This window comes from Myotis davidii, unplaced genomic scaffold, assembly GCF_000327345.1.
Source record: "Myotis davidii unplaced genomic scaffold, ASM32734v1 scaffold330, whole genome shotgun sequence".
Classification (NCBI taxonomy): domain Eukaryota; kingdom Metazoa; phylum Chordata; class Mammalia; order Chiroptera; family Vespertilionidae; genus Myotis; species Myotis davidii.
This window is the reverse complement of record NW_006283770.1, coordinates 7,370,534-7,390,105: the sequence shown is the minus strand read 5'-3', so window position 1 is coordinate 7,390,105 and position 19,572 is coordinate 7,370,534. Positions and strand designations below refer to the sequence as shown.

General features: G+C 50.4%; 1 protein-coding gene across 1 annotated transcript in view; it reads left to right on the top strand.

Moving 5' to 3' along the window:
* Positions 1-19,572, top strand: part of SLC6A5 (solute carrier family 6 (neurotransmitter transporter), member 5) — a 47,150-nt gene that overhangs the window by 15,487 nt on the left and 12,091 nt on the right. The window contains exons 7-13 of the mRNA XM_006753969.2: positions 443-575; positions 5,957-6,091; positions 7,770-7,873; positions 10,873-10,997; positions 15,791-15,903; positions 16,637-16,768; positions 17,642-17,741. Coding sequence (XP_006754032.1) covers positions 443-575; positions 5,957-6,091; positions 7,770-7,873; positions 10,873-10,997; positions 15,791-15,903; positions 16,637-16,768; positions 17,642-17,741 — 842 coding nt within the window. The remainder of the gene's footprint in view (positions 1-442; positions 576-5,956; positions 6,092-7,769; positions 7,874-10,872; positions 10,998-15,790; positions 15,904-16,636; positions 16,769-17,641; positions 17,742-19,572) is intronic.

Here is a 19,572-nt window from a genome sequence, read left to right as displayed (position 1 = left end):
GGCAAACACTATTGGAACGCATTCTCATAAAAGAGTAGAACAACAGAGAAAACACACCAAAGCCATTCTGGACAGCTTAGAGTTTCTGTTTGTCATGTGGCCTTCTGTAAAGACATCACCCTTGGTAAGGCCGTGCGGGGGCTGTGCTGGGACCCCTGAATGCCGTGGGATTTGTTGCCCTTCTCTTGGGGCATCTCATGGTGACAGTGGAGCTGACATAGTCTTGTATGGAGCCTGCCCGGGGCCATACGGTGCCTCCCTAGCACATAATGAGCAATAGGGTCGATCCCATTGGTCTCTGCAGACAATCCCTCACAACCCCATCTAGTCAGGTCCCTGATGGGAGGTGAGGTTGCCAAGTTGGCTTGAAGCTGCTGACTCTGTTGGGAGATTAGATCCCGAAGACTCTCACCCCTTCCTCCTTTCTCTTGCCCACTCACAGGTACTTTGTGCTGAAGATTTCTGCGGGGATCGAATATCCTGGGGAGATCAGGTGGCCGCTAGCCTTCTGCCTATTCCTGGCTTGGGTCATTGTATATGCGTCTCTGGCAAAAGGAATCAAGTCTTCAGGAAAAGTAAGAAACTGGGTTTACCTACGAGAAAGCTCTGGGACACCCAGGGGTGATTGTGTCACGGGCAGGTTAAAGGGCACTGGAAGGAGAGTCCCGAGATGTGGGTGCTGTTCAGATTCTGGCCCCGGGCAGCTGTGGGCCTCGGGAGTGACTTCACTCCTGTCTGTGAATGGCATAATAACACCTGATGTTCAGGGCTTTTTACGGCTTAAATGAGACAGATGTGCACAGAGCTCCTGGGGCCACTACGGTTAGTATCCTTCCTTTCTGTCAGCTGCCACTCGTTCAGCGGGTGGCCCTCCCTGACATGGCTCAGTCACCCTCCTGAACTAGATGAGTGCTGCTGGCCTTTTGCCTCTTGGTCTGGCTGCCAGGCTGTGACTGCTGCTACCACGATGCTGGAAAAAGATAAAAATTGTGAAGCGATCCCTTCTCCCCAACCCCGACCACCACACTCTCAGCCTTTCATGCCTTTCTTCCAACCCCCAAGCCATGTGCCCCATGTGCCCCAGCACCAACACTGACAGTCCCGCAGCGGGATCTGGGTTGAGCAAATACTTGGCGACTTGCTGAGCCGTCGTTCAGCTGGGCCTTTGGAGGTGATGGGATTCTCACCCCAAGCTCAGGGCATGAAGGCAAGGAGTCTGGACCCTCTGGACACGCTGGGTACGGCTGGAGGGTCACACTGTTCTTTGTGATGGTTTAGGATGGCATTATAGCCACTGCCTCCCTCAATTTAGAATGTAGCTCTTGGTGGCAGGTTGTATGGGTTTTTTGAGCAGATTTTTCTTTTAGATCTGCTTCATTGAGAAAGGTTGCCAACTAGGAATTGATGATTAGTTTTCTTAAAATGAGGAATACCACCAAAAATGATGACACTGCCTGGAGTGTGCAGACGTTAATCATGGAGCGTGGTTTGGAAGCCTGGCTGAGGCCTCTTATTATCCTGGGCTCCTTTGTGACTCAAATTCCACTGCCATTTCTAAGCAGCAATGTCCTCCTCCTGCAGGGAAATAAGCTCAGTTCCTCTTGCTCAGTGCCCTGGAGACAAGACTGGCTCATTGCTTCCTATGAGATCTCACTCTTCCTTTTATAAGAAGAGAAGAGAGAGAAACATGGATGAGAGAGAAACATTGATTGGTTGTGTCCTGCATGCCCACCCCCTACTGGGGATCGAGCCTGCAACCTGGGCATGTGCCTGTCTGTTAATCTAACCAGTGACTTTTTGGTGCATGGGACACAGCTCAACCACCTGGGCCACCGCTGAGCCAGGCCTCACACTCCCTTTTGAGCAGCTAGAATTCCAGAGGCAGGGGTGACCAACAGGCAGCCTGAAGGTCAAATGCAGCCCAAGCTCCTTTGTGACTGAAATTCCATGAACACTGCCATCTCTAAGCAGCTATATATTCCTTCTCCTCAGGAGCTAACTAATTAGTTAGCCCAGGCTGGTGAGGCCTCACCTGACCACCTGTTCAGGGCTCCTCAGTGAGGAGGCTGTGGCCAGATGTCAGGTGTCGGGCCCGCAGGCTCAGACCAACCAGTCATTGCCATTCCTGCCAAGTGTAATTCATTACTGTTCAAGTTTAATTCCTCTGACAGTACTTTCTGAAACAGGTGCATCCTGAAGCTGCCCTGGCACAGGGAACCAATGGGCACAAAGCCCCCACGCACACCTGACTCACACTTAGGCGTGTCCAGGATTTATAAGCCAAACTGTGGTCCCTTTTAGTTCAGCAAGATCATGATCCACAGAGTGATCGCATCCTCCCACACACCATGGGCCGAGACCTGGGTGAGGCAAGAAAGTGCTTACGGTGCGAAATTTAAGGCAGCTCTCACTCTCAGGTTCCTGCAGTGCCAGTTGGACCCTGAGAGTGGGTGCCTCCTTAAATGTTGGACTCTCAGCACCTCGCTTGCCTTGCTTCTTCCTATCCTGGCCCTGTCTCACACATTTCTGATCATGTGGTCCATGAAGGGGCATTAATGGGAAAGAAGAACATAGGAGTTAGAAAGCTTCAAGTTTGTATCTTGGCTCCAGCTGGGAGACCTTGAGTGAGATATTTAATGGTTTTTGATAGAGAACCTGAGCTTCAGTTTCCTCTTTTGCAAAATGGGACTGCTAATAGCCAGTCCACAGAGGGGGTCATGTTTGTACAGTCTCCAGTAGTGAAATGGGAAGAGTTGTCTCTGCCGGTTAGACGGGTACCAGCCTTGGGGTTTTCCTCCTGCTGCCTGCTGTCTGGGTCATGTCCTCTCCTTTGCCTCCTCCATCTTCACTCCCCACCAGCCCCATGTGGTCAGGAGGTGACCCCTGCTGTCTTGGTGGGCTGAGGTGGTCAGACTGGTCAGGGCCTTGCCCCACCCTGTAGCATCTTCTCTCCCAGCCCCGTCTGACAGCTGGGGGGACTGCCTGGGCAGCCTGGGGCAGGCAGCCTTCCCCTGAGATGTCAGATGCCTTTGGTTTCATAACAACATCTGTGTAGAAGGGCTTCCTTAAGAGGAAGGAGAGAAGCAGGTTTGGCAGGAATAGGAGGGAGGCCTGCCTCCCCCAAGCCCCTAGAAACCCCTGAGCTTCTAGGCAGAAGGGAGGGCCGACTTCTGTGGAGGGTGGAGGGGGGCATAAATAAAGGGGAGGGAGGGAAGAGGCCCCTGCTAGGAGAGGTAGCTGTGCAGAGAAAGGAGACCAGCCTATTCCCGATCTAGCCAGAACGAAAGAGGTTGGCCTTGATGAGTAACTGGGTTTGGAGGAAGAAATAACTTGTTTCCTTAACCTGCATCCTGCCCCATTTCTGCCAATGGCAACATCACTCTTTCGGTTGCTGAGGCCAAAACTTTTGGGGTCATCCTTGCCTCCCTCCTTCCCACTCCTCATTCCACATTATTAGTAAATGGGCCAAAAACTCCTGTTGGCTCGTCCTGCAAAGCATTTCTCCTAGCTCCTGCGAAACACCCTGGCTGGAACCGTCACCCTCCCCTGCCTGGATTGCAGCCATGGCCTCCAACAGCGGCCCCTGCTCTGCCCTGGTGTCTGCAGTGTATTCCCATCTAGCCACCGGGTGTGGTTCCAGTGTTAGAGCACCTCACTCCTCTGCCCCAATTCCTACTGCAGCTCCCATTCCCCACTGAGTAAAAGCTCTGCAGGATCTGCCTCTCCCGCACCCCCGCCCTCTGCCCTCTGCCTGCCTCTCCTGCTGCACTCTGCCCCAGCCACTCTGGCCTCCTGGCTGTTCCTGGGTCAGGTGCAGCCCTTCTTAGGGCCTCTCCAGCTGTTCCAGGCTCCAGTGTTCTCCCAGATGCCAGTGTCTCACTTTCACGTCCTTCAAATCTGGGCTTTTCAATGAGGCCTCCCCTGCATGTCCCACCCCGCTTTGCTTTGCTCTCCTTTTCCCTTTTCCACACATCACCTTCTAACATGCCACGAATGATGTTATGATTACTACTGGTTGCCAGTCTCCCCACCTGGAATGTAAGCTATTTGAGGGTAGGGGTCTTTGTTGTGTTTACCCCACATGCTTAATGAAATGATCCCAAGAGTTATGTCTTAATCTCACCCCCCAAACCATTCCCTGCCAGTTCCCAAATCAGTCCTCATCCCTGAGATCCCAGTGTCTGCCAGTCCCTGCCACCCTGGAGCCCCCTCGCCAGGCCCAAGAGCCTGTGCAGCCAGTGCATGGTGGGGTCTCTGTCTCCCTCCCAGGGCAGATGCCCAGGATGGAAGGTGCAGGTGGGACTGGAGTGGCTCTGAGCCAACAGTGCTCACTCAGCGGTTGTACATGCCCATCCCATGGTTCAGAGAGGGTTTGATGGGCCAGGATGGGAGCTTAACCTCATCCCTCCTGGTGTTTTTTAATGCATGTTTGGGTTGCAACTGGCCTGTGAGCTGAAGGTTGTCCGTGTTATCAAGACTGGTGAGACCCAGGCAAGACCAAGTGGCACTTCTATTTCTAGGTCCCCCAGGCCTGTGCCACTTGGAATGGATTGTCCCATTGTACTCTTCATGCAGCCCAGTGAGGAATATGCTGCTGTTATCACCACTTGCAGGTGTGGAAACCGAGACTCAGAGAGGTTAAGTCACTTCTCCAGGCGACCCAGCTCATAAGTCAGGGAGATGAGATTTGAACTTAGGCCCATGGGACTGTAGAACCTGTCTCACCACCGGCTCTTCTCTAGTCTGATCCCAAGTCCTGATCCCAGGCCCTTTCTCCATCCCCAGGTTTGATTGACAGTTAAGGAAGGAAAGCACCTCCCACGCATCCCCATCCCTATCCAACCACAGCCCCCAAGTTCTGCTCATATTACTTCTCAAATGCTTCTTGACTCTGGCCCCTCCCTCTTCTCCAGAGTCTGGGAACATCCTTCAGCTGCTATTTAAGGCCTCCTGTAAGGTGGAGTGATCACATGGTCCTTGGAGGGGCATGGGAAGCAAGAACATAGGAGTTCTTCATCACTCTTAGCCTCAACCTTTTATTTTGTCCTAACAGTGATTAGAGCTTTGCCCTCAAACATCTGCTTGCCCACTCACTTCCTTTGCCTTCCCCCCTCTCCTCGCCTCACTGGCCTCTCGGATCCAGTTCCTGCATCATCTCCATGAACCTTTTAGTAAACTCCCAGGTTGAGCACCATGACCTCCACGGACATCACCATGTCCTGGGCGTATGGGTTAGCCCATTATTCAGACACTGTCTCTGAGTCTTCCAGGTCATGAGTCCCTGGATCCTCATGCATCTAATGTCTGGTATAGTGCCCAGCTCATGTAGGCCCTTAGTAAATGCTCATTGAACTTAGTTGTATTTAATGACCATCTATTATAAATTAGACACTATGCTAGAGGTTCATTTGGTCCTCACAATTACTTTTTTTTTTTTTTTAAGATGCCCTTGTCCCTATTACGGAGGCAGAAACAGAGATTCAGGAGGCTCAATAGCTTGTCCTGTCTCTCATGGCTCCTCAGAATAGCATCGCAAGGGATGCTATTCCATTTGAAGTACATGTGTCAGATCGTCAGATCAGGGTCTTTCACCCAATAGGGCGTCTAAGAACAAGGATGGGAAGCTTAAGCTAAAAGGATTAATCTCTAATGGTGGAATTTGGGGCCTCAAGCAGAGGGTAGGGTAGGAGTTAGGAAGGCAGCTGTCCATTCAGCTGCTGGGTGGGGTGAGATCTCCCATAGCCATACTCACTGGGGGCTGACTCACTCTGGATCACCTCTGGTCCCAGTGCCTTTCCCATGTCCCCAGCCCTAGCAGAGTTTTGGAAAACTACCTGATGCCCTCTCCATTGGGCACCTGTGTCCAGGGGCAGATCCCACCCTGCCTCTGCTGACGCTCCTCAGGCACCCGCTGCAGGCCCGCTCCACCCAGCCCTCTGTTGCATGGCTTTTCCAGGTGGTGTACTTCACGGCCACGTTCCCGTATGTCGTGCTCGTGATCCTGCTCATCCGAGGGGTCACCCTGCCCGGAGCTGGCGATGGGATCTGGTACTTCATCACACCGAAGTGGGAGAAGCTCACGGATGCCACGGTGGGCTTACAGTTTCATTTATGACGTACATGGGGGCTGGGAGGACGGCACATGGGGAGGGGACCCACGCCGGGACACTCTTTGACAGAGGGGTCAGACCTCCTCCCACAGGGCATCTCACTGTCCCCTTTACAAGGTCCTGCTAATCTGGGAATGGTACGCACTCAGGAAGTCTTTAATGAGAAGTGGGCAACTGGGGGTTTTCAGATTCCGGGAATGGTTGTCCTACATTTGGGGTAGCAGCAGAGGCCGGAATGAAGAATGAAATCCCCTTAATAGCTTTGGGCCGCTTCACACCACTTATCTGTTACTAATTTTAGTGCGTTGGAGATGAAGTTTTGCTGGTTGGAAAATAATAGCACTTAGGCAATTCTATTTTAAAGGGCCCAGACGCATTTGAATACTTCCAGCACATGCCACAGGGCTAGCACACGCTTGCACCTTCTCTTTGCATATTCCGCACAGGCACCTCTTACTCTAAAATTCCCAGAACAAACCTCCAAATGAGGGGTGTCTGTGTAATAAGAATTGAGTTTTCTCACCTTAAAGAAATATGTGCTTTTCCAGAATATGTTAAGAACACGCAGCTAGGATTGAGTTTGCACATAACAGAAACCCCCAGGTAAGAGTTGACTTCACTTGCATGCGCTGAAGCAGCTCAGTGGTAGATAGTCAAGGACTGGCTGGGAAGCTGCAGGTGTCTTCAGGGGCCCAGGCTCCTGTCTTTCTGCCTCCCCATCTTTAGGGAATAGCTTCCATGTGGCTGCCAGAGCTCCAGCCATCATAGCAGCATTCCAGGTAGCACAAAGGGGTGAGGAAAGAGGTAGAGATAGGCACCCTCACTCTTTAAAAGTACGGAAACCCCAGAAGTCCCACATCACACTTGATTCTCACACCCTTGGCCGGACACTAAATACTATGATTATCCTCTTCTAGCTGCATATCCCCTTGATGCTGGGAGGTGGTTCTTTAGCTGGACAAATGACTACCTTTAAATAAAACCACAGCTTTGAACTTTCTCTTTGCATATTGTAAGCACAATTTTAAAACCAGGTTTAATTTACAAAAATGAAGGCAGGTCCATCATATGGTCATATGAATCTCCAGCTCACACTGTTGAGTGGCCTTCTGGAGTTTTATGGGGACAATTGAGAGAAATCACCAAGAGAACAGAGGCGATGTCAGCCAAGTTCAAGAAGCATGTGGCTTATAAAGCCCCCTCCGCTGTGGCAGAGGCAGCTTTGCTACAAAAGGAGGCCAGAGAGTTTCACATTTTTAATAGCAGTTGTAATCTGTAGAAATGTTAATTTTAAAAGGTTGATATTTTGGATCCACCAACATATCTTGCTGTTGCAAATTGTTTTTGGAGAGTGATTGCAGCTAAAGAAGGGGCTCTCCCTTCTGTTTAGTTTTCCATGGTAGGAAATGGAAGATGAAATGTGTATGTAATTTATTGAGTTCCTCTCCTTTGGTTAGAATGGAGCTGATATCTGCCAGGTAATTCACTGCCTTTTTGGCATCTGGCACAAAGGATATTTCTCATTGCATCAATGTCAAATTTACCTCATCTCTGACCGCCTTTGCCTGGGGCAGGGGTGAGGCCAGGGGCCTGGCAGACTCCCCTGCCTGGGTCAGCCGCTCTCAGTGACCTTGACCCCTCTCCCCTTTTGCCTGCTAGGTGTGGAAAGACGCTGCCACTCAGATTTTCTTCTCTTTATCTGCTGCCTGGGGAGGCCTGATCACGCTCTCTTCTTACAACAAATTCCACAACAACTGCTACAGGTACGTTGTAGCCTTTCAAGTCCCAGTGGCAGCTGGCAAGTGGGAACAGGGTCTGAGGACAGAAAATGGACTGATGCCACACCCTTACCCTGCACCTTAGTAGAGCCAGAGAGTTGCCCTAGCACAGGGGAATCCTGCTCAGGCCTGGCTGCTGGCTTCCGGTGGCTGCACCCCGACTACACTGCTGACTCTGGCACCTGGGATGGAGCCGAGCCCCTCTGTAGGTTGTGTGCAGGGAGCCGTGTCCTGGGATGGTTGTTCCATCAGCGGCCCAGTCCCTGGGTCCAGTCATATGGGAGTCACTGGTGAAGTCTGGTCATTCAGTCACTCTACAGATGTTTTTCTAGAGACCCTATAAGAAAAGAGCACGTTGGTGATCGGTGTGTTAATTAACTCGATGGTAGGGATCCTGTCATGATGTCTGCATATATCCAATCATCATGTTGTACACTTTAAATATAATACAATTTTATCTGTCACCTATACTTCCGTAAAGCTGGCAAAAAATGCAAACGTTGAGTTCCCCTCCCAGATCTATTCCTCAGAATTTCTGGAGGTGGGCAGGCCCAGGAACCTACAGATCCAGGCAAGATCCTCAGGGGAGTCAAGGACAGTGACGTTTGGATAGTGTGATGTTAGGGATGCTGTGGAACCCAAAGACCCTGAGAGAGCCTGACCAGTTCTTGCAGGAGATGATATTGAAAGTTAGACATGTTATGACAAGCAATAGGAAAATAAGGCCCATTCTCTTGGGGAGCTGATACAAAAAGGAAGAAAGGAAGAAAGAAAGGAGGAGGAAAAAAGAATAGAAGGGAGAAAAGAAGTGAGGGAGGGAAAGGAAGAAGAAGAAAGGGAGGGAGGGAGGGAGCAGGGGCGGAAGGGAGGAAAGAAGGGAGGAAGGAAGGAAGGAAGGATGGAGAGAAGGATGTATCTAGGAGTCAGATAGACTTATATTTAAGTTTGCTTCACCATTTACTAAAACTCCAAGATGTGGGCAAGGTACGCCACTTCTCTGAGCCTTTGCTGTCTCATCTATAAAATTCAATTATATTTTGTTGAGTGGTAAGGGATGATGTATGCAAAGTTTTCAGAGCAATGTTGTGCACATAGTAGGTGCTCACTAAATGGCAGTTGACATTATTATTATCTATAATAATAAAAACATAATATGTTAATTAGACCGGATGTTGTTCTGGACGAAGCCTTGGCGGCGGGGGCTGAGGCAGAGGCAGTTAGGGGTGATCAGGCAGGCAGGCGAGCAGTTAGAGGTGATCAGGCAGGCAGGTGAGTGGTTAGGGGCGATCAGGCAGGCAGGCAGAGGCCGTTAGGGGCAATCAGGCAGGCAAGCGAGTGGTTGAGGGTGATCAGACCGATTGCGAGAGGGTGCAGGCTGGGCTGAAGGATCCCCCCTCCCCACTGTGCATGAATTTCATGCACTGAGCCTCTAGTTTTTAATAAAGTATGGGATATTTTGTGAACCCAGAAGAAACGACTATATTAGTAGTTAAGCTGTGGCCTAGGATGGTTGGGACGACTTCACAGGAATGAGATCTAGACTGGGCCAAATTTCAACAGGTGTAGGCAGGAGGAAATGTTTGCAGGTAGCAAGGACAGCTAGCGGTGGGGATGAGTGGGAATGAGTGACAGGGACATGGGGCAGGAGCACTGGGATTGGAGCTGATGCTGTGTGCCCAGAGGGCTGGAGAGAGCCTTTGGAATTAATCTGCTGGGCCTACCACAGCAAATACTGAAAGTGGGTGACATCAACAACAGAATTTTCTCATCGTTCTGGAGGCTGGCAGTCTAAGATCAAGGTGTTGACAAGACTGAGACCGCTCCCCTTGGTTTGTAGACCTCTCCCTGTGTCTTCGCATGGTCCTCCCCCTGTGTATATGTGTTCTAATCTTATAAGGGCACCAGGCACACTGCACTAGGGCCCACCCTAATGACTTCTTTTTAACTTAATTGCTTGTTTAAAGACCCTGTCTCCAAATACAGTCACATTCTAAGGAACTGGGGGTTAGGAATTCAACATATGAATATTAGGGGCACATAGTCCAGCCCACAACTGTGGTGTCAGACTATGGTGTACGGACTCCTTTGGCCACTGCTGCTCACTAACTTGTAACTGAGAATCAGTCCAAGGGGGAAGCATTGCTCTGTGCTTTGTTAGAAATGAGGCACTGTGGTATGAAAGAAGGAACACGGACAGTGAGGCAGGAAGTCTGGATTCAAATCCTGACCTACCCTTAATCAGCCATTATCTTCCCCTGGGTTTCACTTTCCTCATCAGTAAACTAAGGGGCTGGACAAGGCGGGTTGTTTACTGAGCAGTTGTCTGTGCTGGCCTCTGTGCTGTGCAGAAATCATCTCCTTCTGTCGTCACAACAGCTGTGAGGGAGGCAGGGCCATTGCCAACATTTAAAAGCAGAGTGGGAAGAAGTGACTTGCCCTGAGGCTCCATCTAGCTGTGACCTCTCTTGAGTCTAGGATGGCTGCACAGGGCAGGCTGGGAAACTGCAGCCTGTTGCCAGCAGAGGGCGCTGGTCTCTCTCCTTTCTGTTCCCCCTTGCCCTTTTCAGCTGGGTGCCCCAATCCAAGGTGTCCTCATACTTGGATGGCATTTCATGGTCCCACTTTCTTCTCTTCTCTCATCCATGGTTCCTGTCCCCCAAAGGCCCCACCCCCTCAATTTCTGTTCTGATGGACAGACTTGCCTCTGTCAGTTCACAGCATGTGGAGCCAGAGGCCCCAGGACAGGGCAGTTAGGGGAGATCTGTTTGTGCCTTTGGTGGTTATAAGTTCAGCCCAAGGGAGTCTGTGGTCAGAACTGGTTGTTCCTGTCCTTGTGAATAAAGAAAACAAGGCCAGCCTGCAGCAAATGCATGTGTGGGAATAGCATGTACACACAGACACGTGTGTGCACACGCTGTGTCCTTCCCCTTGTCTCTTCCTGCCCACGAGGCACACCTAACCACCACCTCTCATCTCTTCTCCAGGGACACTCTAATTGTCACCTGCACCAACAGTGCCACGAGCATCTTTGCCGGCTTCGTCATCTTCTCAGTCATTGGCTTCATGGCCAACGAGCGCAAGGTCAACATTGAGAACGTGGCGGACCAAGGTACAGTGTCGCTGTCACCCTGCTGTTGCAGGGCAGGTGCCAAGCTTGCCTCACAAGACCCTAAGTTATGCTCTGCTAGGAAGTTGGCCTCTGGAACAGGACGGAGGGTTGGGCACCTGGGTTCCCCTTTGCGGAGGGACAGAGATATATCCCCAGTAGAAGCTCACACAGGGTTAGAACTGGCTGGGCCCTAGTCAGAGGGGTCTCTATAAAAGCCCCTGTCTTGCTCTCCTCTCCTCTGCTCCATTTTTCCTTTCCCCTCTTACCTCAGCTCCAGCCTAAGGAAGGTTGCCCCTGTCACACCTGATGGGTGTGGGTAGAGGAGTCATTAGGCAAGGCAGCAGGGCTGAAGTGCACACGGGTGGCTGCAGGATGTGTCCCTTGAAGAGGACGCTAGGACCTGAGTGCTGGCTTCACAAGAGCATTGCCTTCAGAGCAGCCTTTTCCTGACGAAGCACTTTCCTGGTTGTTGGGTCACATGTGCTCTCAGGGCTTTCTGCTTAGTCAGCAAGACAGACCTGCAGTTTTCCCCAGTGGGAGGAAAGGTTAGATGGTGGCGATGGGAGGGATGTAGAATAAATGTTGACTCTCCACCCAAGTCATCCTGTGTTCATAGCTAACATTAGTGTGGCACTTCGGAGTTTGCAGAAAGCTTACATTTTTATCTCATTTAATCCTTATTCCTAGCACAGCATTTTGTAGAGAGAGAGAGTGTGTGCTTAATATTTTTATTTAATTCTTGATTTCCATCCAGCCTTGTTCTCCAAAGAATTCAGGTGTTTGGTAGGTTTTTGGGATTAAGGGACTTCGTTGTGGCTATTGCTTCTCATTATGACCATTCTCTAATCGGATGTTTAGGGGATGCCTCAGTGTGGGGCCATGCCAGGGGCTATAGGGACACGACTGTGGCCCTAGATAATCCAGAGCAGCTTCGCCATGCATTTACCTTTCTTCAAGGAGCTCACTGCGGTTCTCAGCGAATGGCTCAGGTGCCAGCACTGAGAGAACTAAGCCCTGGAAGTGTCACCTTCTTGGTGGGCGGCCCATCTTTCCTGGCTCCCAAACGGTAATTAATTAATGCTTCCATGGCGCTGATGGTGCACTGTGGGCCTCAAAGAGTTAAAGAGGGGGCCTGCTCCAGGGGGTAATGATCTCTCCCTGGAGAGCAGGTTTTTGGTTCTGCAGCAGTGCCCTGGGTTCGAGCTGAGCCAGGCCTCTCCTGGTGGAAAATCTGCAGCTCCCTGGAGAGCAGGGAGGGCAAGAGAGAGGCAGAGAGGGCTCTGTCCTCAGGGTGCCTGTGCCACCCCAGCAGAGCAGCTGGGGCAGGGAGGGTCCTGCCCCACCCTCTGGCAGACCTGGTGTATTTTGTTATTTTTGTGACATTATCGTGCTCATTGTGACCAGTGGCCAAGCCACATTAGTTAACACATCTGAGCTCTTTTCTGCCCCAGGAAAGGAATTTGGGGTACGTGTCGCTGAAACCCAAATGGAATTCTGCTTTTCCTTTACATCAGCCCATTGCCCAGGTTTCTCTCTGAAACTTCCCCTTTCCGGGTTGTTTTCATGCCCTCTGATTTTAACAACAAGAGCCCTGTAGCCTGCTCTGACGTGTGTTGATCCTGGGCACAGGGACAGTGGGCCTCATTCCCCCCGGGGAGGGGCAGTGGCCTAGGACTTCCCCTGTAGCCTGCTCTGACGTGTGTTGATCCTGGGCACAGGGACAGTGGGCCTCATTCCCCCCGGGGAGGGGCAGTGGCCCCTAGGACTTCTCCCCGAGCCGTGGGCAGTTGGCCCTGCTCGTCTGAATGGCTTGCTTCTGTGTGGTTTGCAGGCTTGTCTGGCTTCTCCCGTCCAGGAGAGGTTCTGTGGACACAGGTCGGAGACCTGGGGTCGGGCCCATACTGCATGCTGGCCACTCCCTCCTGGCTGGGCAGGATCGGCATATAGAGATGCAGTACATTTTTGCCGACCCAATGTTAGTAACTATGTTTAGGTTTTTAGTCAAAACTAGGTTCTTTTTAGTGACCTAACAACACTCTGTTTTGCCTTCTGAGGGAGGCATTTTTGTCATGGTCATTTCCCCAAATCTCAGCCACACGGGAGTTTTGGGGCCTGGAGGTGGGATTGGCGATGAGACCGTGCTGGGCTCTCCTTTCGCAGTGAGCACAGGGAAGGGACGCGTCCTTCTCAGGCGTCTACTCCACCAAAGCAGCATCCTGGGGAGCCAGCCTGTTAGCACCATCTCCATGGCTGCCTGTGGAGTTGTCTCCTGGTGAGAATTCAGCCTCGGGCTGACCAAGATGCTCCTCCCACAGCAGGAAGCCAGGGCCAGACCAGAGCAGATGGACACAAATGCGAGTCGTGTATTTAGACTTTCCAAGTTCAGTGGGAACGCCAGGTCACCAGACCACCAGGAATCGCTTCCTCACCCCTAATACTTCAGAGACTTGGCTGAATACACCCTCAAACAGGCCTGCCCAGCAGTCATCTATCACCTGGGCGCCAGCCCTTACCCTTCTAAGAACTCATCCATCCTAATAGGTTTCCCAGCAGAGCGGCCATTCCCCGTGTGACCAGGGCCCCTGGCTGTGTCTTAAGTGACTCTAGGATAAAGGATGCCATCGCTGTAGGTCTCTGGGGGTTGCTGGCACACAGAGCCCCTGATCCCCTCTTATAGGAAGACCAATAATGGCTGATGCTTGCTGAGTTCTCAGTGTCCATTGCTCTGAGCCCTTTACTTGTATCTGCGCATTTAATTCTTACAGAAACCTGATGAGGGTAGGTACTGTTATCTCCATGCCATCGATAAGGTTTGTGCAGAGAGAACAAGTCTCACCAAGTCCCACTTTCCAATCCATGGGGCTGTGGAACCTGCACCCCACTACTGGGCAGCACTGGCTCCCCTGGGACTGGAGAGATGCCGAGGCCTCTATCAGCCCTATGGGCCTCATCTGGGGAAACTCCACTGTGGCTCAGACAATCCATCTTTCGAGAAAAAAAACCTGAACTTTACAAAGTAATATAAACAATGTATTTTTAAAACCCACTCCCCTGCCCTCTTGGAAGAACAGAGTTCGCTGAAAATGATGCTTCTACTTTAGGGAGGCAGCTGAGACAGAACCAGGTCACACATGAAATCATTTTCATCCTGAAAGAGCAGTAAAGCCCCAAGGGCTGGATCCTGCCACACCATCAGCCCCAGTCCTCCAAGTGGCCATTTAAGACCTCTTGCCCACTTTATGGGCCCAGCTGTCGCCGGAGCGCTGCTGCTTCCTCAGTGTTCGGCATTCGAGACCTATTTGGAGCTGAAGTTTAATACAGCCTTTTCTTTTATGGTTCATACAGGGAGCCTTCTGAGGCTGGCTCTGCTGTGTGTTCAATAAATGCACAAAGCAGGGGGTATCTGAGGCATTCGGGGCTTTATGCTTTAAATACCCCAAAGCCCTCGGCATCATTTGGAACAAGCAACCCCGATAAATTCCAGTTTAAAAGTGCTGTTAGGCTTGCGTTGTAAAAACTCCAGGTGCTGTGACTTCTGGTTCCTAGACGTGTGTGGGCTGTGTGTTACCCGTCATTGTCTCTGCCCATTATCATTTATTTTTCTACTGACAAGGAAATTCACAACTGCTGATCATTAGCCATCCTGGGTTACAGTAATCCTCCCAGCGAGGCTGAGGCAGATAGGAACCCCTGGCAGGGCTTTATGATGGTAGAGAAAACTGCGGCCCAGAGTCCTCCACCAAGAGCATGTGGTATTCTTGGGAAAACCTGAATTAGAAATGCTGATTTCCAAGGTCATTGTTCACTCATAATGGAAGCTAATGTTCTCCAAGTGAGGCATTGGTCTCCGTGCTTTGCCTGCATTTTCTCATCGGTTCCCCGGAACCACCCTGTGAGGAACTGTTGTTATTCCCATTGCACAGATGGGAAAACTGAGGCTCATAAAAATGAAATGACTTGTCTAGGGTTGCACAGCTGGTAAGTCATGGAGTGTGAATTTGGACCCAGATCTGCCTGACCGTTAGAACCCAAACTTTCTTAACACTCACACTGTGCTTCAGCCCCACTTCCCCCCAGCTGATTCTCCGTGGACTGACATACCCCCATCATTCCCAAGCCTTTGTAGGGCAAGATCTGAACTGTGTTAGGTGGATTTACATTTTATGTAAATGGTTTCTCCTGAAATGAAGCCATTCTGGGCTTGTTCTAGCCTTTAGAACACGGTTCTCAACCTTAGCCCTATTGGCACTTGGGCTGGATAATTCTTTCTGTGGGGACTGCCCCGCGAAGTGAAGGATGCTTAACAGCATCCCTGGCCTCAGCCCACTAATGCCAGTAATCATCCTCCACCATCCCCACTGTGAAATTAAAAAATGTCTCCAGCCGTTGCCAAATGTCCCCTGGGGGCAACATCACCCCTTGTTGAGAACCACTGTTCTAGAGGGTAATTGTTTTATTCTTCCCCTGCTCGTCCATACAAAGATGGGTTTTCATGTTATTTTCATGGGACACGGCCTGGCATTGGGTCTGAGTCTCTGTCTTGGCATTATTTGGGGGCCTCTCCGTTAAGTTCCTCAAGATATGGATCTAATTCCCCTGGCTCTTCCCCTCAAGGAGCTTAAGATCTAACTGGGGAAATGGGTAGAAATGAGTAAAGAAAACCAACCAACCAAAAAGCAAAAAACAGTGGGAGCAGCATGTAAGTAACAATTCAGGATTCCCATGGAGAGAAGGCCCGGTGGGCTTCCAGGAAGAGGGGGCCTGTCTGCAATCATTTGTCTTGTTCTTTCCAGGGCCAGGCATTGCATTTGTGGTTTACCCGGAAGCCTTAACCAGGCTTCCCCTCTCTCCGTTCTGGGCCATCATCTTTTTCCTGATGCTCCTCACTCTTGGACTTGACACCATGGTGAGCCCCTCCTCACCCACCCCTGCCCCAGGGTCCTTCTGAAGAACCCCTCCTCCTGGGACCTGCATCCTGCCTGCAGTGGTACCTGCATTTTTCTCTCAAGCTATGTAGAGATGGTGAATCACCTGTCCCAGGACTCAGGATTACTTTGCATTTGTGAGGGACTCGTGAGATGGTGCCAGGGAGCAGCCCTCTCTTCCTTTATTCCTTGCTCCATTTCCTGTGCATGATTTAGCCAGTGTATTTACCACTTTGGTGTCATTTTGCCAAGGCAAATTCTGTGGGCAGGATAAGGGAGAATAATATCAAGTCACTTTTAGGAGAATTGCTCTGGGGCTGAGGCTACTACCCATCATGCTGACAGGCGCTCAGAGTTTAGGAGTTGGGTGCAAAGTGGGTTTTTCCTCAAGTAGAAGATCAAATGCAGGTAAACTGGAGGAGGATTTACATCTCATGAATACAAAGTGCAGCTTCAGCTACCCTGATGGGTGAGTATGAGTGCAGGTTCTGTGGGGCTGCAGGTAATTTCTAAAGCTCACATCCTGCTTGCATTCCCTTGCTGGCCTTGTGGACTGGACCCAACAAGGCATTTTCAGCCCATCAAGGGCAGGCAGTCCTAAAAGCCAAACCTGATACAGGTACCATGCTCCCTATGGGAAACACAGAGGGCTTTTTGGAGACTTTGGGATGGTGTGGTCTATCTCAGACGCCTTTTTCCTTGGCCCCATTCTAGTTTGCCACCATCGAGACCATAGTGACCTCCATCTCAGACGAGTTCCCCAAGTACCTGCGCACCCACAAGCCGGTCTTCACTCTGGGCTGCTGCATTTGTTTCTTCGTCATGGGCTTTCCGATGATCACTCAGGTAACTGGGGGTGGGGACCGCATGGCTGTCTGTCCTTTCACCCTTAGCACTCAGATCTCATAACAGTAGCCAAGTCACTGGCATTTCTGTTCATATGGCCCCAGGCTATTGGGGATTCTGACCACAGAGGGAAATATGTCACCTTGGCTACTCATGGCACTTCTTACATCTTCTTAATTGAGATGTAGCCTTCTTGAGCCAACGAGGCAGGTGTGTCCTACTTTAAGAAAATCCAAATTTACTGACCAGAGAAATGTCCAGTTGCTTACTTCTCATACACAAGTGTCTTCAACCACTTAAGGTCATTCTAGCCTGAGGGTCTTGGTAAATGGAGTGTTAGCTCACTCAGTACACTGTTGCTTTTGCTCTCTGTGTGACCTTGAGCAAGTCACCACTTTGAGCCTTAGTTTCTTCATCTGTAAAATGATGGCTTGGAATGAGGTGATCTTTCAGCCCCATCGATTGTAGAGAGATTTACAGAGAGAGATCAAGATGCAGGAGAAATGCCCAAAGACACCTCAAGGTTATATGAAGGTCAATCAAATGCAGATGTATTGGTAGAAATGTTCATCTATTGCTTAAAGCAAAAACAAAATGATCTGGCTGCTCTCACATGCACATCTTCCGATGCCGATCTTGGCCTTCTTAGAGTAAGATGTTAGGTCATTTTCTGTGCTTTTTCTGTTGATGGGCTTCAAGTCTCTCGGGAGCGGCTTTGCCAACATGGCAAGGCCTCCAGCTTGCATGCTGGATCAGCTTTAGGGAGGGGAGATCCTTTGACTCCTGTTTGCACCTGATTCTCCTCTCCTGTTAGAAATGGGACAGAGCCTACAGCCAGGCCCATTGATCTCAATTGTTTCTCTTCCCTGCTAGGGTGGGATTTACATGTTTCAGCTGGTGGACACATATGCTGCTTCCTATGCCCTCGTCATCATTGCCATTTTTGAGCTCGTGGGGATCTCCTATGTGTACGGTAAGGGAACAATCCTGCCTGCTGCTGTGGTAAAACTTAGTGTAGATAGGCAGGTTTCCATCCTATATAATGAAGAGGTAATATGCAAATCGACCATCACACCCTCGCACAAGATGGCTGCCCCCATGTGGTCACAAGATGGCCACCATAAGATGGCTGGCAGGGGAGGGCAGTTAAGGGCAACCAGGCCAGCAGGAGAGGGCAGTTGGGGATGAATGGGCCAGCAGGGGAGCAGTTAGCCAGCACCCACAGCCACAAGATGGCTGGCAGGGGAGGGCAGTTAGGAGTGAGCAGGCCAGCAGGGGAGGGAAGTTGGGGGTGATCAGTCCAGCAGGGGAGCAGTTAGGCATCGATCGGTTGGCAGGGGAGTGCTTAAGGGGTGATCAAGCTGGCAGGCAGAAGTGGTTAGGGTCAATCAGGCAGGCAGGCGAGTGGTTGGGAGCCAGCGATCCGGGATGGTGAGAGGGATGTCTGACTGCTGGTTTCGGAGATGCCCTGAGGGGTCCCAGATTGGAAAGGGTGCAGGCTGTACTGAGGGACATCCCCTCCCCCGTGCATGAATTTTGTGCACCGGGCCTCTAGTATTTAATAAGACAGTGAAAGGGCTTACTTGCTGCTACCTAAGAGATGTAGGAGAGCAGCATCGTTATTCCAAGCTTGTCTCAGGACCTCTGTGAGGCAGAGTTAGTAAACAGCTTTAACTTCTACTCCTTTGGTTCTCACCCCTCCCGTATGCCCAGAGGGTCTAATGCAGTGGTTCCCAACCTTTTTTCGGTCACATCCCACTTAAGCATCTCTAAAATCCTGATGCTCCCCCACCCATGACATATAATTCTTATTTAAAAAGTGAACTCCTATTCATGTGGAGAAAGCCTAAAAGGCCCCTACCTTGCTCTAAACAAGCTTCCAAAGAACATGGTATCCATGAAAGAGAAACATAAAAGAACAAAAGGACAGTTGAAGTACTGAGGAAGAAATCACTAAGAAATTGTTAAAATAATAATAATATGAAATAATATGAAAAAATAGCAAATAAAGTTTCAAAACATAGAGAACTTAAATGCATAAATATATCACAATATATATTTATATACTGCATATGAGGCCCCTAAAACCATAAGAATGATAAGAAATGCAAAAATCCACTGCTAATAACTCATTCTCGAATTGCCCCCCTTAAAAAACAAATTGCCCCCCTGTGAGGCATGTGCCCCATGTTGGGAACCACTGTTCTAGCATAAGGAGGCCATTCAATGAAGGTATTAATAGCATTAAAGGACATACACAACCTACCATCCACAGATGGGCAGGACCGCTGCTCAAAGCATACACTTCTTGCTTGTGGACACAAAGAAGAAACTTGGAACCTCTCCTCACCATGGACTGACCTCCCTGGAAGGGCTCTAAGAGTTTCTGGGGCCCAGTCCCCTCAGCAAAGCTCAGAATGGGGAATGCTGTCCCTAAGTCTTCACAGGGAGTTAGAGGCAGAACAGTGTTCAACTCTGGTCCCTAACTGCTGGTCAGGTGCTTCCCTCTGCAGCATTGTAGTTGACCTTGAAGTAGAGCAGGCAGCTCACTGCAACCTGAGAACTGTTAGAGTGAGTTGGAAAGGCCTTCGGTGAGCCCCCACACTGTTCTCAGCACTGGCCATGGGCTTGGCAGCATTCTGGGTCTGAGCGTGGCATGGACCTGAGTGCCAGTACCAGTCTCAGGATCCATTATTTTGTCTATGGTGGCTCCACTGGACTTTTTGCCATAACATAATGAACTGTTCTGTTCCCTGAAAGAATACCACATCTCTGCTTTCTACCCCAGCAAGAGATTGTCTTCT